Genomic DNA, 20,722 nt, shown 5'->3' with positions numbered 1-20,722 from the left:
ATACAGAAAAATGAGAGAGACCATCAAAACAAAGAAAACAAAACAGAGAAAAGATAAATTATCCTTAAATTGCCTGGCTACATCTAACATTTGAACTATAGCTGTGTTGATCAGTAACAGATTTGAAAATACTGGCTGGGGGATTTGACTGGACTCCTGTAACTAATCGTGTCTAAGGGGGAGTGGACTGAATGAGTGGTACACTTCCTCAGAGGAAGGGTAAACAGTGGGATCTTTCTGCCTCCAGACTGAGACGTTTTGTCAGACAGAATCTTGGCCTCTGATGGGGTGTCTGTGGACTGCGAGGGCACGGCTGATGTGGATTTGGGGGGCTCAGTGGATCCAGTCCTTTTTGATGGTCTGTGCAGGTTGATCTGCACAGTTACTAGGTGAAGTGGTAAAAATGGAGAAGGCCAGTGTGGGAGAAGGTGGAGAGGTGGGGTAAAGTATAATGGAATCTTGGTCAGACATGGTTCAACAGATTTAGATACACCTCCATAAAGAAATAGCCACAACACAAGGCTTCCACAAGACCAAGCTACCCGATCACAAACCAGTGGGGAAGGAAGGCTCTTGGAAATCGAATTGTTATCCTAGGAAAATACAGTACTTGTAACAAACAGATTAAATGTACTCTGGAGAAACACGTACCCATCCACAAACTATCAAATATAATTTTTTTAATGTTCAAGTTTGTCGACTGTGATTGTTTGATGACTGTTTTTCATGTTATTGTGTATCGGACACATTACAGGTGTATCTGTAAAGTCTTTTGTTTTTTTAAAAGAAATTATAACATTTCTTCTTCCCTGAAATAAAAACATTAAAATTATGCACTTCTTTTGGGATTTTATGTTTTTTAGATCTTATTTACTTAAACATTTATCAATTTTACCATTCATTTGAATATGCAAATAAGCACATTTATTATCAAATTTATTAACTTCACTACAGTGAAAATCTAGTTGAAACAAAGAAAATATGAGAATATCTCATGTATTTGGAGCAGTCTTCTGCCATCTGGTGAAAAAAGAAAAATGACATGACCTGAAAATCATGTTATGACAATAATAGCCAATACATGGCAGCAGCATTCTATGCAGTGTTTGTTTGTTTTTTTGCGACATTTTTTTGTGTATGTTCAGATGGCAAGTGGGGGAAAGGTTCATCCAAACTGCCGTATTTAATGGCGTTTTAAACGACCGTGGCACTGTGAAATTTGTGATAGCAAACGGCCTTAAAAATGCTATATTTCAAGCTGTTTTCCTGTGTGTTAAAAACGGCACTTTAAACGCTGGTTTGATTGCCACACGATGTCATTAGTGGTTCTCAACCGGTGGGGCGCGCCCCCGGACACTCTCCCGGGGGGGCGCGAGTAGGCTACGATGGAAGGGGAAAAAAACTGGAAAAATTTTTTTTTAATTTCGTTTATTTGTGTGTCATAGACTTTAGAAAACGGCGCTCATTTGTTTGATTTCAACCTGTCTTTGCAAGGCCGCGAAACACATATTTTGCTCCTTGCAGAAAAAGTGCACGCCTTCACACAAAAACTAGACCTCTGGCATGGCCGCATCAGTCGAGGGAACTGCAACATTTTCCCCAGCCTTGCAGACTTTATCACTGATGCAGGCACTTCACACGATTTCTCCTCCCTATTTCAATCAGCGTCTGAGCATCTGTCAGCAATGAGAAAACAATTTGCGACGTACTTTAAAGAGGATTATCGCTCTTTTGCGTGGGTTCGAGATCCGTTTGTGTGCACAGCAAACGAGCTATCAATTGATATACAGGAACAGCTTATTGAGCTGAAGAGTGACAGTAGACTGAAGGAAATCTTTAGCTCCTGCCCTCTTTCGTCATTCTGGGCAGCATTGATGCAGGAATACCCTGAACTCTGTGACGTCGCCTTGAAGATTCTCCTTCCTTTCGCGTCGACATATTTGTGTGAGGCAGGATTCTCAAAATGACTGCACTCAAAACGAAATACCGCAATCGTGCACAAATCGAGGATGATTTGAGGCTATGTTTATCAAACATTGAGCCAAGAATTGAGGATCTTTGCAAGGCAAAGCAGGCTCAGGTCTCACATTAACATCACCTACCAGCAAGCTTCTGTAAAAAATGCAGATGATGCCTACTCTATTAGGCCTAGTAATAATAACAATAATAAAGCATAAATTAATATCAGAGGTCTGGTGCCAATTCCCAATTATAGCAATAGCCTAGTAATGATAATAGGCCTACTGATGATGATAATAATAATAATAATAATAATAATAATAATAATAAAGCATGTAACCACATATAATTATATAGCAATAGCCTAGTAATGATGATAGGCCTACTACTACTCATAATAATAATAATAATAATAATAATAACAACAACAATAAAGCATGTAACCTCATATAATTATATAGCAATAGCCTAGTAATGATGATAGGCCTACTACTACTCATAATAATAATAATAATAATAATAATAATAACAACAACAATAAAGCATGTAACCTCATATAATTATATAGCAATAGCCTAGTAATGATGATAGGCCTACTACTACTCATAATAATAATAATAATAATAATAATAATAATAATAATAATAATAATAATAATAATAATAATAATAACAACAACAACAATAAAGCATGTAACCTCATATAATTATATAGCAATAGCCTAGTAATGATGATAGGCCTACTACTACTCATAATAATAATAATAATAATAATAATAATAATAATAATGCCTGCAAGCTCACATTAGAATTCTGGTGCTACTGCCAATTATAATAATAATAATAATAACAATAATAATAATAATAATAATAATAACAACAATAAAGCATGGGGCAGGGCGGGGGGCACTGGGGCCCCAACTGCAATGAACCAGCTTTGGGGGGGCCCAGCTTGCAAAAGGTTGAGAACCCCTGGTCTATAGCATATTGTGAGCCTTTTGGCTTATCATACACGCCATCCACCGCGGCAATCTACGCACAATTCACCACGCGCTCCACTGAGAGCGAACAACATTATAGCGACCACGAGGAGGTTACCCCGTGTGGAAACTGGTCTTACCATTACATTTAAGATAAATCCTAAAAGTAGACTAAATATTTTTTGAATGAAGACAAAATCATGTTCAGAGAATATATCTTAAATTAAGTATATTTTTTCTTACCCAACTGGCAAATTGTTATATCTAAGTACATATCTAACAGATTTTATGGCAATAGAGTAAGAAATAAACTTAATAAAATATATGTTCACTGTAAACAAGTCTTTTAAAACACAATTTTGCTTCTCAGGTAAATGCATCTTGTTTTAAGAATGTTAAGAATACTGGAAAACAAAAATACTTTTTTTTTTTGGTGAATCATTCACTGTCTGTTTCATCAACATTGAAGGGAGTAAACAGACTGTTGGGGAAAATAATATGATAAACACCAAACTTCAGTTTCCACAGAGAAACTAGAAGAGCTGTTTGAGATCAATGCAGGATGACAAATGCCCTTTAAGGGACTGAAAGAACAAATGTGTTTGCTCGGAGCAAAAAGTGGCACTACACTAATGGAATAAACGCCTTTCAGTGTGCTGCTGTGTGACCACAGGAGAATGTTGTGTTCCCATGGTGCTTGTGAAAACAAATGCCATGAGGTGCAGTGAGCAAAACATCCAGGAGCTGTCAGAGCAGTGTCTTTCAAGAGTTAACAGCTTGTGTTTCAGCACCACTGCAAATAACTGCAATCAACCACAGACTGACATCAATCAGAGGGTGTTAAAGAGAATGCGCATTAGTTTATTGGGAAGGGTGGCATTTCTGGAGGAAGGGAGAGAACTTCTATCAAACACGCAATTGTCAAATCAACCCAGACCCTTATGAAAGACAGCTCTGTGGGATCTGATTTTGTCACATCCTTAAAGCCAGAGCACTCAAAGTCAGACTACTGTCCAATCTAGAGGTATAGCAACAGAATAGTAATATGCTATATGACTCTTAAAGCAGACAACCACTGCCTAATGTGAAGGAGTAAGAAAGCTGAAAACAGTACAGAAGGTGACGATAATGCATTTAAATTCTCTGTCAGTACATAATCAAAGATAAATACTACTAATGATTTTCTATTCTGCAGTACATTACTTCACTGTTACATTGCATTTGTAAGCTAAGTTTTTGTGGCTTACAGTCTCCAATTGTTAAAGCAAATATAATGTCTTTCCTCTGGCAACTGAATCAAGTTACATCCACAGAGCTGCTCACAAAAGGTACAGTTGACAAACAGTGCCTACCTTTGCAGTGCGTCACACGTCGCATCCCTTTGTGAATGTATAGAGACAAGGACAGTCATGTAAAATTGTAGATTGAATAATTATTCAACATGTCTGAATAATTATTCTTCAAGTCCCTTTGGGAAAGTCGGTTATTTCGTCCAGTGCTCTATTCACAGTAAGAATCTCCACTGGTGTTTGGTTAATTTGGTGTTTTGGGTATTTAACATCTGGACTAGCCGTCTCAATGGGTTTTGTGCATGGTTAATTACTGCAACTGGGTCACATGACAGGAATATGCCATGTTGCCTACAGGCAGAACGGCTCATTGTATTCTGCCTTATATAGCTTTGCATACCCTACATTCTGGCTTTTACACAGACACTGAATCAAATTTGTTCTGACATTCAGAGAACTGCTGCTGAACTCCTGCTTGAAGGGATAGTTCACCCAAATATGAAAATTCTCTCATCCTTTACTCAGCCTCATGCCATCCCAGATGTGTATGACTTTCTTTCTTCTACAGAACACAAATTAAGATTTTTAGAGGAATAACTCAGCTCTGTATGGTTATCCAAACTTTGAAGCTCCAAAAAGCACATAAATGCAGCATAAAAGTAATCCATAGGACTCCAGTGGTTAAATCTATATTTTCTGAAGAGATATGATAGGTGTGGGTGAGAAAAAGATTTATTTAAGTCCTTAAATACATATTTAAGTCCTTTTTTCTATAATTCTCCACCTTTGACCAGCCACGATATGCACAAAGAATGTGAATCACCAAAAAACAAAAGAAGAATGTGAAGGTGAAAGTGGAGATTTATGGTAAAAAAAAGGAATTGATCTGTTTCACACCTCACACTGGAGTCGTATGGATGACTTTTATGCTGCCTTTATGTGCTTTTTGGAGCTTCAAAGTTCTAGCCACCATTCACTTGCATTGAATGGATCTACAGAGCTGAGATATTCTTCTAAAAATATTTGTTTGTGTTCTGCAGAACAGAAAAAAGTCAAACACATCTGGAATGGGATGAGGGTGAGTAAATGATGAGAGAATTTTCATTTTTCTTAAGAATTATGAGCTTTGTAATTTTACAATAAAAGATTCTGTCAACTGTACAGCAATATGCTAATGGCACTCTCAAAGCAGTTCCTGCTCATTTTAATTAAACTTTCATTGTTTTCTTCTTTATGTAAATTTATTAGGGCTGCTTCTAGATATCAGCTTAATGTCTAATTGCTGTATCATTCAAAATGTTGTCCCTACAAATACTAACTTCAGTTATAATTCTGAATGTAATAACATAAAAATAAGTGAAAATTAAATAAATTAATATAAACACCAAAATGAGGAAAACTACAAGAATGATGATGATGAATGAATGATGAGCAAGCTGATTCACCGTAGTTCCACACTATCATCTGTACACTGTCTAACTGATAATTGGCAGTCAGCCATTCATTTTGAGGACATACTTGGCAAGGGTTAGTGAAAATTTCTTCCATTAAAAGTCTTTAATTCCTCCTTTAATTTCTTGTCCAGTAAAAAGCAGTGTACAGATTCAAAGCCAATATTTTGTTTGTAACATATCCTTAGTTTAGAATTACATACTGTATCACATGGGAACAGGATACCCGATTCTTACCTGCACTGAACACAGGCTCCCTCTGTTTGCTGCAGGGGGCGAGAAAGGAAGCAAGTCACCAAATGTGCTTCTTTATGTATGTGGTATGTGTGCAGAAATTATCTTGTTTTTATTTATTGCTAATGAGTTGCTCATTGATACATCAATTATTAACATTGATTATAAAATGTTGTACCTCTCTGAGGCTCTCTTGCCACTAGAGTTGCTTCCTGTGGAACCGGTGCGTGTGCGATTACTTTTGGAATCTGTGCAACTATCTTTTCTGTTGTTGGACCCCACATGCTCTGATGAACTTGTTCTCTTCACAGTGCTGAAGTGTAGAGAAGGATAGAAAGCAAGATATTACTATTACTTTGGATCTTATGTGAAAAAGAAAAAAAAACATCAGAAAAAACAACAACAACACCACTTGATAATACTGACACATTGCTAAAATATTTGGGTGAATGTCAAGAAACTTGTGATCATATATTACCCAAAAATCTAAATAAATAAATAAATAAATAATCCATTATGTATTACTTAAAGCTCAAGTATGCAACTTTTTTGTGTTAAAATACATTCTCCAATCCCAGTTTAATATGCAGAAAAAACTATAAGTAAGCCATTCATAGATTAATGAATGTTAACACCGTGTCTTTTAGGCACTATAAGAATTCCTGTGTTTGTTTTGAGTGACCCGCTTAGACTTCCATCTGCTGTTTGAACAACAGCAGACGAGGGGAGTATTCTGAAAGCTGTTATGAAAACATGGTTTATTTGTGCAATTCTGTTTGCTGGCGCTAGTGTCGCAGGAATTTCATATGTCAGCTTTAAAGAAAAAAAGTATTTTCTTAAGACTTTCAAGACAATTATGCACATTTTCTCACAAAATTCTCATGAATAAAAAAATAATTGAAAATTGTTTTTTATTTTAAAGTAAGAATAAGAAAAATAAGCACCATTTACAATAATGGGAATCCCAAATATAAACATCATAATACAAAAATATGACAAAAAACAAACAAACAAACAAAGTAAAACACCTGGACACATTACAGTAATACAATTTTTGGGTAAAATAGCCTTCCCTTTCTTAATGCAAAATATAATTTCTTACTTTTTTCTTTTGATTTGGGGTGAAATGTGACCTGGGGTTGTTTTTGTGAGATTCACCCTTTTGCACTATAACACTTCCATACTCAACTCAATAGAAAAAACTACTAAAAAGAAAGACATGAGTAAACTGAGTGCATTTTTTTCATTTGTGACAGTTTGAAATATTACCCATTTCAAAATGTAAATAATCTTTTATGAAGCCTAACTGCCATGTAATACCCTGCTACTCAAACAGGAAGAATAAATGGAAACATTTACACAGAGAAAAGGAAAATGGCAACATAGAGATAATACAAGTTACATCCCATACAGGATGTACATACAGTACAAGACAAACATCTGTCAAAAGAAATATGTTTTTATTTGTTTTCTCTGTAAGACATGTTCATGCCCTTATTTGCTGTGGCTTTTTTAGTTAGAAAGTGGTGAATTAAGAACTTTAAAACTTCCCAACAAAAGAACGGGCCCCATCAGCTGTCCACTTGTTGCCAGGCTCAAGTCTAATCCAGACCACATAGTTAAAGTTAATTTGGCCCTGCCATTGGGAGATGGTGTTATCCTGTGTGAAATAGGCTGCAGAGTCATCATGCATTGTGAGGCTCTTTGTCAATAATGACACTTTAGGCATACAAGTGAGTATAGAGTTAGTCTATAGACTGCACAGGGCTCTCACTCTAAGGTTTAATGGCAAAAGAAGCTTTACAGGGTGGAACGAAAGGGTGCTAGGAGAGAAGTTATAACTTATAAGAACACATGTCCAAGCCAAAGAAGGATTCACAGGAATCGAAGCAAAGTTTATCTGTCAGTGCAGTGGTCCCTCCTGAGAAATCACAAAAAACGCTTCACAAAATATTATATAAAACAGCAATTAATTAAGTTTGCAAACAGCATGTTGGATTAATAATATAGGTAACTCTTATTATTTTTCTTACACAGTATTAATGGGTCTTTATGCATGAAAATATACATCATAGCTGCCTTTATATTTTTGAATGGGGGATCATCACATTAGAGGGTTTGAAGGTTTTAGGCTGCCCTTGAATAATGGTTTGAGAACAGCTTTTCTATCTACCCTTAAAGCAGGGTGTGAATTAGACAACAACAATGTTTTTAGTGCATTTACTTGTACAGGTCAAGCAATGTGTCAGTGGATTGACCCATTTCAGGGGTTGATGAAATAAGAACTTTAGAGCTTTAGAAGCTTTAGAATGAGCTTTATTGCCAAGTACGCTTATACACATAAGGAATTTGTCATGGTAAAAGAAGCTTCCAGTGCAAAGAGAATACAAAACAGACATAATAAAATACAAATAAACAAATACAGTACATAAAACTATATGGAGAATTACAACTTAAAATCATGCAGAATTATAGAAATATTTAGTCATATTTACAATTAAATGTACATATTATACCGCCATAATTTGCACCCTGCCTTAAATAAATTATTTATGGACACAATAAAACTGGCTATTATAATACTGACTGTTTACAACATTTGTGGAAAGAATACAGATCATTTTAGTTTAGTATGGTAACAAACTCTCACCTGTAAGGTGGCCTTAGAAGAAACCTGGGCAGATCGGACATACTGGAACATGCAACACAGACAGGACAGAGAGGGACAGAGAGGACTCACAGAATGACAAATACATGTGACAGACAGTCTTACTCACAAACAAAGACACTTGGGTGAGAGGGGGGTGCTTTGGCAGCAGAGTTTGTGTCTCATAATCATAAACACATTAATTAATCTGCAAGAGGTGGGCATTTATTAAAGATACAGTGAGTATGACAGCTGGAGATGAGAGTAACCGTTTCAAAGGAACACTGTGCTCATTGCAACTTAATTTTCAGAGTGCAAATAATTAGTACAAAAGTAAATCATAAACCAAGTGAAAATCAATGGAAATGATCTCATTATAATTCATATCTTCCTAGTCTCATTCTAAGAACATTGTTGTTAAATCAGAACCCAGACACAGTCATATTACTAGTATTACATTACACCAGTTAGATTTACTCCGACAATGCTAAAAGAAGCTTCTTTTGATTCTATGAAGAGTATGCTGTTTTATCTACTCTGACATTTAAAAATCCTGTCACACTGCATTGTTTCTTATATCATAGCTGACTTGCTTCAAAACCATTTTAAACCTCTTTCAGGCTCAGCGCTATTTATCATGAACTGATAATCATGTGAGTTGACCTTTATAAAACAAAACCTTGCACTGTTATCTCATGTGTATTTGCATGCACTCCATTAACTTATTTTACAATGACAGATGCTCTAGCACCACAAAGTAAAACATTGTAGGCATTTTCCTCTCTCCTCTACACATCTGTTACCTTACAAAGAAAATGTGTTTCATGTGTTAAATTAACTTACAGTAAGTCAAAAATATGATTTAATTACACTGAATCAACCTGACTGTACATTAAGTCACAGCAATGAAAGTAATTTCTTAGGGTTAGATCAAGCAGAAATAGCTCCGTAAGGTAACAATTGCAGGTAACCTATTTTAAGAGTGTACTCAGAAAAAGTAAACTTAAAAATGTGCTATGGTAACATCTCAATCAACTGGTTTGATTCAAGTAAAAAAATTTAATAAAATTAAACATCACTGCATCAACCTGAATGCATTACGTTACACCAACAACACTCAATTTAAGGGTTAGATAAGGTAGACATAGCTTCTTCCTGTATGGTAACAAGTACAGGTTACCACATTTACTGTGTTTTCTTTAGATTAAAAGGACTGGCTTTAAAATACAGGTTACATAGTTGATTTTTTTTATCTTTATTTCTAATTTGGAAAGGAGTTTGGGCTAAGTTTTCTGCAATTTTATGGATTACGAAGGCTAAGCTAACTCTGACGTTTGTCATTTGACCATTGACCAATTCATTTATATGGCCTGTTAAAAAGTTGTAGAAACACATTTTTCACATAGAGGGGTCTGACAAACAGAGTGGCATCCATCAACCCAATCTAATGAAAGGCTATCATAAAGACAAAGTCTTGAGTGCTAATGTCCTACCTTTTGGTTGCTGGTGTGTTGCTTTCCTTCTTGGAGCCTGAGGGAGATGGTAGTGTGCCAGCCTTCTTAGGCAGGACAGTGCCATTATTGACCGCAGGCCTCAGGGGCAAGGCAGCGATCATGGGTCTAGCTGAAAGATGTGAATACACAGAGATAAAATTAGACACAACACTGTAATCATTTAACACACCAAAAAATTGCATTTATTGAAACAAAGCTGCAAAAACACCTTGTTCTCTACTTCCGCGACTACCCCACGTCACTATGGGGCCCATTCATTCATGACCGCTTCTACAGCAACAACATCAACACATACTTAAAATCTCTGCACCATTGGCCCTGCCCACTGGTACTCAGTTTGTGCACAGAGAAATAGCAGGACAGAAAGGCCCAATGTGGCCTATTAACTATTCCTGAAACACCAAAGGGGGCCCATTTGGAGTATTTTGAATTAGTTTTGTATATAAACATGCACTAGACAGACATCTTTGACCCTTGTCATGTATCTAGTGCTGCTTTTATAAGACGTGATTTAGTTATTAGATTAAGTTATAACTCTGAAAAGGAGACCCCATTTGATTTCATTCAGCTGCTCTGCATCCTGCCGTTTTGAGCACAAACGTGTCCTGGAGGCGTTCTTGCACCCATCTGCGCTTTTAATAATTGTTGCTGAATGTCAACATGCACTAGATGGACATCTTTGAACATTTTGAGGCTTTTTTGGCAATGTGCAGGATGATCCTCTGTGGGTGTGCATCTTGTTTCACCATCATGTGTCTTCAGAGTATTTCAGCATGGATTATATGTTTTGGATTGCTTGTCAGTCATAGTACGATTCAAGCTTTGCAAAGGAACTGTTATTGAAGGAAGGGGCAGTTAAAAACACTTGGACACATTGCAAAACCATATGTATACATTCCATCTATTAATTTTTCAAAGTTTGGTAGTTTAGATTATGGTGCTGAGCTTTAACAGTTGTGCTTGAGATGAACGGTTTAATATATTTGGATGCAATGTGTTGAATGTGTTAACCCTGAAAAAGAGTTTTATAATATTGTGGAGCTTGTTCATTCTCTTCAGATTGAGTTTAAAATATGGCTTATTTCGAGGGGCTGCACGATGATAGCCAGTCATAACTGTGAGCGTTTACACTGAAGTTTTAAGGAGGCACTTATGCCAAACACGAGTGTTTCTGACAGTGGGCCAGAAAGCGTGGAAAATTATCATATATTACTAATTATGACTGTTTTGGTAACTTATTTATTTTTGTTATTCCACATTATCAGCGGACCTCAGTGAAAATAATAAAACTATTGTAAAAAAAGAGCAATTCATGACTCCTTTAATATCTTATGAAGTTTTCCCTCTCAAATACATTTATGTTGTTTTAAGAATGTTTAATATTTTTACAAGATAGGATATTTAGATATTATTATCATTTTTTTTATATATAGATATTTATATTTATTTTATTTTTTTTCTCCCCAATTTGGAATACCCAATTCCCACTACTTAGTAGGTTCTCATGGTGGTGCAGTTACTCACCTCAATCCAGGTGGTGGAGGACAAGTCTCAGTTGCCTCTGATTCTGAGATTGTCAATCCGCGCATCTTATCATGTGGATGTCATTGTGCATGGCACCACGGAGACTCCCCGCATGTGGAGGATCATACTACTCTCCGCAATTCACGCACAATTTACCACGGCCCCATCGAGAGTGAGAACCACTAATCACAACCACGAGGAGGTTACCCAATGTGACTCTACCCTCCCTAGCAACCGGGCCAAATTGGATGCTTAGAAGACCTGGCTGGAGTCACTCAGCCCAGAGTAGATTCGAACTCCCAACTCCAGGGATGGTAGTCAGCGTCAGTACTCACTGAGCTACCCAGGCCCCATTTACATCTTTTTTAATAAGACAAACTATTGATTGAGAAAATTATTTTTTGCAGCTAATTCTTTCTGGTAAATAGGCTGAGAATATGCTTTTTTATTATTTAACCATTTCATTGTCAAGCAGGCTTTGTAGTAAACATTTAAAGAAGCCATTAGAATAAGAATACTGTGTTTTTCCATAACAATAAACAGCAGATATGTTGTGCTTCCTCAAACTGTCCCATAAGTGTCTTAGCTCTCAATAGACTCCATTATAATGCATTTGTGGTGCACACACCTCCTGGATAAAGAATATTCCTTTGTGCCTTTCAAATAATTTCTGTGATAGTGCATGGACACCTGCAGTGTAACTGCTGATGGTGGAGATATAGGAGTTCCTTTATTTAGATTACCCTACGAGTCTGCATTATTAAATATTCATCACTGCAGAGTTTCTCAGGCATTTCATGTCCCTTTATTCTGCGCAGATCACTGTGTAGTGTGTAGGTAGTGAAACAGAGATACAGAGGAGACAGATAAAAGCAAGAATGAGGCAAAGCCAAGCGAGAAATGGAAGCTTGTTTTTTTTCTTCAAAAAGATCAGCCCACATGGATCATCAAGGATAATTCAGCAGCAAAGCATAAGTAATTTCACACACTTCAAACAAGCAGAGAGAAAAATGATAAAGTGAATGAGTGCTATCAGAGTCAAACTTACATTACTTGAATGGTTTAATGGGGGTGTCTTGGGCCTAGGTTGACATTTGGTAACACAAATCCAAGACATTTGGCTAATAAGTGTTTGACACTAAGAAAGCGAGTGAGTGTATTTTTTAATTTTTTAAATCAAACCTTTCAGATGGTAAAGAAATGTGACTCTAATTATATATTTACCCTACAGAAAGCCAAGATTAAACTCAGGCTAGGATCAAAAAGATTAACTTTTAACTGACATGGAAATGTTGATGTAGTAGATTTTTAGTATTGGATTAAATTTAATCTGGACCTGAATTTCAGTTGAGAACAATGATAAGTGTTTTATAGTGTTCATCATTAGTCCTCATTAAACTAAACTCACAAAAACTGAAGACCACAGAGTCAGGGTTGTATTTCACACATGCTGCAGTGAAATTAGGGATGCATGTAATTGGTGACCATGTCGGTATTGGCTAAAATTAAAACAGTGTTTTTAACATTTTCAGTCGATATTGGAAGCAGATAATACCAAAATCAAAAATACAATTGTTCTGTCAGATTTTTAAGTATTAAGCCATTTTAACATTATAACACTTACAGCATGTCATGTTTTAAATTGGAGCTTCAGTCTGAATGCTGCCTTTAAAAAATCATGCAAAACAGTATAGACTTATCATAGTGGCTTCATCAGAAAAACAATTATAAGCAATTGATATCAGCTAACATTTCTATATTGGTGCATCCTTAAGTGAAATATAACCTCTCATTTTGCTGGATTGTGCTGGCACAAAAACTCAATCCTAAGTGGTCATGCATTTCTGGTGCATGGATGCAAGGCACAGTTCCAGTGATATCATTATATTGTGCTCTCTGAATTAGTGTATCATCACTGACACGTGAGGAGCTCCTCTGCCTACCTGGCTTCCAAACACTGCAGTCAGAGGAGTCTCTCTTCACTGCTGCTTCTATCTAAACTCACAGTATAAGAGGAAGTTGAGGAAGAAGATAAAATTGAAGAGGAAGAAGAGACAGGAAGTAGAAGAGCAAAAAGAGTAAAAGCAAGTAGAAGTGGAAGAAGAGAATGTAGAGGCAGAGGAAGTAGAGGGCGAAGAAAAAGAAGAAAAGGAAGAAGAGAAAGTTGAAGATGAATAAGAATAAGTTGAAGTGGAAGAAGAGAGAAAACCGAATAAAGAGAAAGAAAATGGATATGGAAAGTAAACAATGCTGATGTGTTGTCCCATAAAGGCTCACAAGAAACAATTAGCACATTCTAGCAAAGCAGTTAGATAGAATGTAAATCCACAGCTGAAATCAATAAATGTCACAGTTAGAAAATTAAGACCAGTTGTCGTCAACCAGGTGACATCATTTTGAGCGACAGGGTGTGAAGGTGTGCATAAATGGTTGTAACAGTATAAGGACGGGCAAGGAGGGGCAGGAACAGGCAACATAAAGTTTGAATGCAAAACTCAACATAAAACAAACATAAACCACAAGACAAACAGACACACATAATTCCTCCGACTCGTCTTTATCCCCCTCCTGGCTGATTAACCCAATTCAGGGTCGGCCGTGAGTCCTCACGGCCCGGCCCCGCCCTCCTCCTCATCACAGTGGTCTTTATATGTAGTAATGGTCATTTGATTGTCTGTATGCAGTACCTTTGGTTGGTCCTTTTCTGTTGAGCATGACCTGTTGCTCCTCTGAGATATTCAGTCTCCTAACCACGTCAGCCAGCGCCGACTTGAGTAGCTGAATTTCATCCTCCTGCATCTGAACCCGCTGCTCCAGGGAGGCGATCCGGTCCGTCACCTCCATACTGCTTGCTGCCGAGGCACTGTCATCTACAACACACACACACACACAGATAATTCTCAAATAACACTGAAAACTAATGCTGTAGCTATCTGATTACTTAATTAGAAAATAAATAATTACATTTCGCTCAAAGTATCTACCAATATTTAAAACAGTTATTTAAAAGACCTTTGTGGGGGGCCTGGGTAGCTCATACAGTAAAGACGCAGACTACCAACCCCGGAGTCGTGAGTTTGAATCCAGGGCCTGCTGAGTGACTCTAGCCAGGTCTCCTAAGCAACCAATTGGCCCAGTTGCTAGGGAGGGTATAATCACATAGAAAAACCTCCTATGTCTGTCTCCAATGGTATCAGACTGTAAAGCCCTTTTTGGTTTTATTTGGAACCTTTATTTTTTAAGAATGGCAAAAGAAAGGCTAAAAATATAAACAGAAACGATGCCACACTTTGCAATTATCCTGACCATTCTAGTTTAATTCCACATGGGGTGACCAGCAATTGAAAGTAAAAAATCTCATTCAGCAGGGTGCTTTTGAAAAAGTCAGTGAGGGATGGCCTAACATGTCCCTTTGCATCACATATAAACACTCTGATGGTTTTGCTGCACCATCTCTAACAGCTGCTGAACCAGAGAAAATGTTCCTCTAAATCACTCTCTCGCTTTCTCTCTCACACACATAACGGACCAGTTAATTGTTTGCCAGGTGATTAGATGGCTTTGTAAAATCAGTGGTATAAAACATTAATGAAAACTAGTGCTCTCAACCCCTCTGTTAAAATACGGACAACATAACAACTTCATTAATTATGCACAGACAGGAAGCAGCTGGTAATTAAAGCAGTAAAAAAGTTAAAAGTGTTTTTTTAATTAGATTTATGAAGAGTCATGCAGTTGGGTGTGTCATTAAAACTACAACTGTTGGGAGCTTTCTCATTGCACATTATACTTACAGTATGTTATTAATTACAGTATTTACAGTAATGTTTTTTGATAAGATTTGAATTTTAATAATCTGTGAAATATGTTGAAATTTATGTTGAAATGTCAAGGCTGGGGAAAAGCAAAGCAGAGAACGAAGCAAAGCATCATTCAAATCTACAGGAAGAGCTATATGTTACCATTACAGTATAATTTGTAGAATTTGCCTAATGGTTTCTATTAGGCAAAATCATAAATTATTTCTGAGTATTGCTTTATAATTCAGTCTAAATACACACTAAGTAGCAGGCTATATTGTATTCTGTATTTTCTGAGGATGTGCTGGATATCACTAGATTCATTTGACACATTTCTCTTTAGACCTACAGAGCTGTGTTAGTCAGTGGTTGTTTAATGGTTCTGCCAAAATGCATTTGATTAATATCAATATTTACACACAATATCTCAATTATTAAATTAAATTCAGTGTTACAAATATGAACCGATAGCTAGTGTGACCTGAATTACAAAAATGCCAACTATGAGTCACACCAACTTGAATAACTGAAAGATGGGATCCTTCAACCTTCAGGAATTAAGATAAGTACCTTCCTTTGCAAACATTCAATCACCAAATGTTACCCTAACTCTGAGCTGTATAATTACACACACACTTCAACACACCAGCTCAGCTCATTTAATGGCCTCCAGCCATTCCACTTAAAATTCAGTTGCTCCCCTGCATAAGCAATCATAGTCATTAATGGTCAGTGGTGATTAATCATCTCCTCAAGATAAGCCTCTTTATGCAACACTATTTCACCCTGTCAGGACAGCCAGGTAACCTTTATATATAAACTTACCTGCACATACTAGCTCACCTTACCCATATGGAAATATTTTGACTTTCAAAGCTATTCAAAGCCTTAGTGATGATGCTCCACAATAAAATAATCCCAGCAATATGGAGCAATTCAGTCTTTTCATTATGAATATATTATGTATTATGAAGGCAAATGTGTAATCATGAAAAGGAGAACATGAAAAAACAAATCCCTGCATAAAAGCCACACACATTAACTTTACGACCAACCCAAGCAGTTAATAAAAAATGACAACTAATAATTAAAGCCATAAAGACAAGCTGTTTGTCAAGAAATTGCCTCTTTGATAGATGAAAATACTCGAACAGCTACGACTGAAACCTGCTTTTCAAAAGCTCTGTGGGGAGATTGTTCTGCCTTCTCAAAGTACAAACCCAGTATTCAATCCTTTTGAAGCCGCTGGTGACATAATGCTAATAACCAACATAATGAATGACTGTCACTTCTACTCAATAGACTAAAACGGCACCACTTTTCCTTTTCAAATTCAAACACTAAAGCACCTAAAGCAACTACAACACTGTATAAAATTGCACACGAGTGCTTAGCAATTGAACATTCAAACAAACAATTAACCACATATTTAATTATATTGCTTCTAAAATGCTAATGCTCTCCACTGAACTTCCAAGCTACACATGACTACAGGTGTACACAGGGAGGGAGTGCCCTGACGACATTAAAACGCATTAGCAGGAATACAGTATATCAGTGCAGAATGAATGGGCACAAATTGGAATTCTTTTTCCTTTGCATCTAGTAGAAACAGTAAGATTGGCAGGCTTCCATTTCCACCAAAGTGTTTCAGAAATCAAATGAACTGCTCAAACTAAGGATGCACTTCCTCTTCCATTGTCTCTTTATCTCTGTCTTTCACCCACTAAATTCAATCTCATTCTATTTCATTGTGATTGGATTGGACGTCAGCCCATCTTTCTGGAAATGGAAACTGTTCTCACTAAAACCTTGCTAGATCTCTTTATTTAACAGGGCAAGTGACCTGCATGCACATTGAAATACATATACTATATACAAATCAATATACATAGTAATGAAATTTAAAATAAGGATAATAAAGTTTCATTGAATCTTTAAAAAATGTGCATGCATACAGAGAGAAGGGCAGGGTAGAACGTGTCGGGTATTCAAATAAAAATCAGCTCTCTTTAATACCTCGCTCAAAGTGTTGTGTCTGATTAATAATGCATCTTTAGCCTCTCACTGAGTCTGAACATACTAGCTGACTCATACTAACATTAAATCAGCCTATAAATGAGTCTCAACAGCATCAGGGTGCAAAGATTTGTAAGGATTAGCATTACGCTGACAGTGAATGTCATCATATTTCTCACTTTGGAGGCTTTGTCTACCAATAAAATGAAGACAAATGCACACTATCCTAGATAATAGAGGATCAGTACATGGCAAGAATGTAGTACATTTACAACCCAAACTCATGGGAAAAAGAAACAATATTTTCAGCATTTTTAAAATGAAGTCATTACCATTTCTGGAACACTTCATTCATCAATGTCTTCAAGGACACAAAAGCAAAGGTGTGTTCTTGCACAAAGGCTGTTCCAAAAGATCTTAATAATTCTAAAATACCTTGTTTTGGAAAACAAAATCTCAAATTCATATTTAAATATTACTCCAAAATGTAGGATATACAGTATATAAAATGTATAAACTTGTATTTAATTAAATACTGAGAATTATCGATGTATAAAAAGTTCAGTCTAATTAAAAATGGACTATTTTACCCAGTGTTTGTGTGCATTATGTATTTTTATGCCCATTAAAGTCTTGTTACCATAGCAACATGCTAACGTTGAGACCTTATTCACAGAAGCGCCATATATGATTTTTTGATGAGAATGAAAACAAGGCTGTGAGGGATAGACTTACAGTCTCTTCAATGGCATGCACTGTATAAACTTGTATAAAGCTCCTAGATCACATTCATGGGTGGCGCTAGGAGTAGGCTTCCAGGGCACAAGACCTTAAGGTGTCCCATTTGACATTTAAGCACTCAGAAGGGTGATAATGTGCTTTGCGTCCTTCCCTGTGGCTGAGCCCATATCAGTGCGAGCTCCACAGAGGACTACTACCTAACAGTCTCTGCTGCTGATCTTCTTGACCAATCACTCGTGCTGGAGGAAAAATCATGGCGTACGAGGCAATGTCAATTGCGAATTAAATATTTATTTCAATAATAGTTTTTTTTTTACACACATTTCTGTATGGAAACGGCTTAAGGGCAGATTTCTTTCACGATAAACCAAAAGGTATGCAAAGTGTTTTTTTTTTTAAGCATGACGTCATAACACACACCATTTTTATCAATAAAACGGCATTTGAAAGGAAAGACGACGGCAAATTTCACAAACATTCTTTACGCATTTTAACTTTGTCGATAACAAATTAGTGCGAAACGTGGAATCCACCCAAAGCTTTTCGTTTCTCACAATTCTCATCAGTCAATTAGCCTTTAAATCTTACATAAACAGTTCACACTGAGAGATACTTGGAGGGACTAGAAGGGAAAGGGAGTGTGTTTTCTGTGCTTTAAGAAGAATACAACCGCTTGCCCTCCCAACCCCTTTGTTTTTAGTGAGGTCACAGATCAGACGTCAGTTCAATGAGCACCCATCTGAAAACTCTGGCAACAGTCAGACATTGACATCATCAGTTCAGAGGTGGTGATTCCAGTCATAAAGTACAACCCAGCTTAAAAGACCAGCTTACACCAGCAAACATTTCAATGCTGTTTCAGTCTGATTTATGCTGGTTTTGTTCTGGTCTAGCTGGTGGATCAGCATAGCCATGCTGTTCACCAGCAAAAAAAAATAAAAAATAGTCAAACAGTATTGTCTTTCTTGTGAAGCTGGTTGACCAAGGAAATCTTACTGGTTAAGCTAGTTAAATGGAAATTTCACAAAAGCTAGTGTATAGTGTGTAATTTGAGACACAGTTTTGGTCTTTTAAAAAGGATAACTGTGAAGAGGAGGGGGGCATTGTCAGGCCATGAGGGTGCGCACTTGGTGGTAAATTGGCCAATCAGCCAGAGAGGGATAAAGGGGAGCTGGAGGCACCAGTTTGAGAGAGAGGGAGAGACACATGCAGCCACTGTGTATGTGCACGTCAGTGTTTATGTTGTGTTTCGTTTAAGTACGTGTGTCATTAAAAGTCTACATCGACTGCTTAGTCGGTTCCTGCCTCCTGCTTGCCCATCTTGTGAACCTGTTACAGTAACCAATTCCATAATCCAGCACAATCTCGAAGGACGAGACTGAATGGTTTGCTGGCAAGCAGTTAGCCAGATTACAGGTACGTAACAAGAAAAAAGCTGGCCTTTAGTAAATAGGACTTAGGAGTTAAAAATAGATGCATGAGATCATCCCATAGAGTCTGACCTCTGATGTGGAAAGAATAGGAGAGCACGGGGGGGAGGAGGAGAAATCAGGAAAGAGGGGATGAACAGAGCCAAATCGTCCCCAAGAGAGAGCAAGTGTTTCAAGAATCCTCCAGATATCAGCAAAATCTTCTTTCAGGTCAAGCTGTAATCAACTTGTTAAAGCCCACAGCCCTACCCTGTTAAGGGTTTTAGAATTTGGGGCTTAATGTTAAAGCTGTAGTTGGCACAAATTTTATATGATGTCATAATTTACCCACCGTTACAGTATGTTGGTCCAAACCTGTATGACTTTCTCTCTTATGCAGAACACAAAAGATGTTTTAATGAATATCTTGGTCCGTCTTTAATACAAAGGCAGTTAATAGTAACTCACTTTAAAGCTTAAAAAAAAATATCCAAATGTATCAAAAAGTAGTCCACACGACTGGTACGACATCTTGAAAATCTTTTGAAGGCCTACGATTTTTATGAAATTTAAGTAATTATTAGTAAAAATCTTCATCCACTGCATGTTAATTAGCTCTATGAGAGGCTCATTCTCAGTGGTTTGCAAGTTCACATGAGAACTTCCGTTGTTTTGTTTTTTGGCCCAGGATGTTCATTAAAACATCTTCTTTTGTGTTACACAGAAGAAAGAAAGTCATAATTGTCTGGAGTGACATGAGGCTGAGTAAATTATTAGGTGAACTATTCATATTACAAGTTACCATTATCAACCATGCAAGGGTGATGTGGGTGGTTGCCAGGACATTACTATGCGGTTGGTAAGGTCTTCTGAGTGTTTTGTTGCATGATCCAATGTGGTTGCAAGAGAGTTTTGATTGGTTTTTATGGCATTACCAGGTGGTTGCTTGCTATCCCATTTCAAAAGTGCCCTCCCCGAAGTCTCTGTGATATTCTGGATCCTAGAAATGGCTTGGATCCCTCGTAAGTCTATGCAATGTTTTTAACTAATTTTAATGGTCACTTAGGAACTCTTGAGTCTGATCAGTAAAAATAATAGCAGAACCAGAGGAATCATTCATTACACTGAAGTATATATACGTGTATAATATATATAT

General features: G+C 36.9%; 1 protein-coding gene across 5 annotated transcripts in view; it reads right to left on the bottom strand.

Annotated features, from left to right (window-relative positions):
- LOC127656833 (echinoderm microtubule-associated protein-like 1) overlaps positions 1 to 20,722 on the bottom strand; it is a 48,654-nt gene that overhangs the window by 16,105 nt on the left and 11,827 nt on the right. For 2 of the 5 annotated variants that reach the window (XM_052145314.1, XM_052145317.1), the window contains exons 2-7: positions 14,285 to 14,467; positions 10,053 to 10,182; positions 8,563 to 8,604; positions 6,091 to 6,225; positions 5,916 to 5,944; positions 4,291 to 4,317 (exon numbers count right to left, since the gene is read on the bottom strand). In XM_052145314.1, coding sequence (XP_052001274.1) covers positions 4,291 to 4,317; positions 5,916 to 5,944; positions 6,091 to 6,225; positions 8,563 to 8,604; positions 10,053 to 10,182; positions 14,285 to 14,467 — 546 coding nt within the window. The remainder of the gene's footprint in view (positions 1 to 4,290; positions 4,318 to 5,915; positions 5,945 to 6,090; positions 6,226 to 8,562; positions 8,605 to 10,052; positions 10,183 to 14,284; positions 14,468 to 20,722) is intronic. The other 3 variants (XM_052145318.1, XM_052145319.1, XM_052145320.1) reach the window with 3 other exon arrangements.

Source organism: Xyrauchen texanus, chromosome 16, assembly GCF_025860055.1.
Source record: "Xyrauchen texanus isolate HMW12.3.18 chromosome 16, RBS_HiC_50CHRs, whole genome shotgun sequence".
Classification (NCBI taxonomy): domain Eukaryota; kingdom Metazoa; phylum Chordata; class Actinopteri; order Cypriniformes; family Catostomidae; genus Xyrauchen; species Xyrauchen texanus.
The sequence above is the reverse complement of the archived record's forward strand: the minus strand, read 5'-3'. Positions and strand labels throughout refer to the sequence as shown.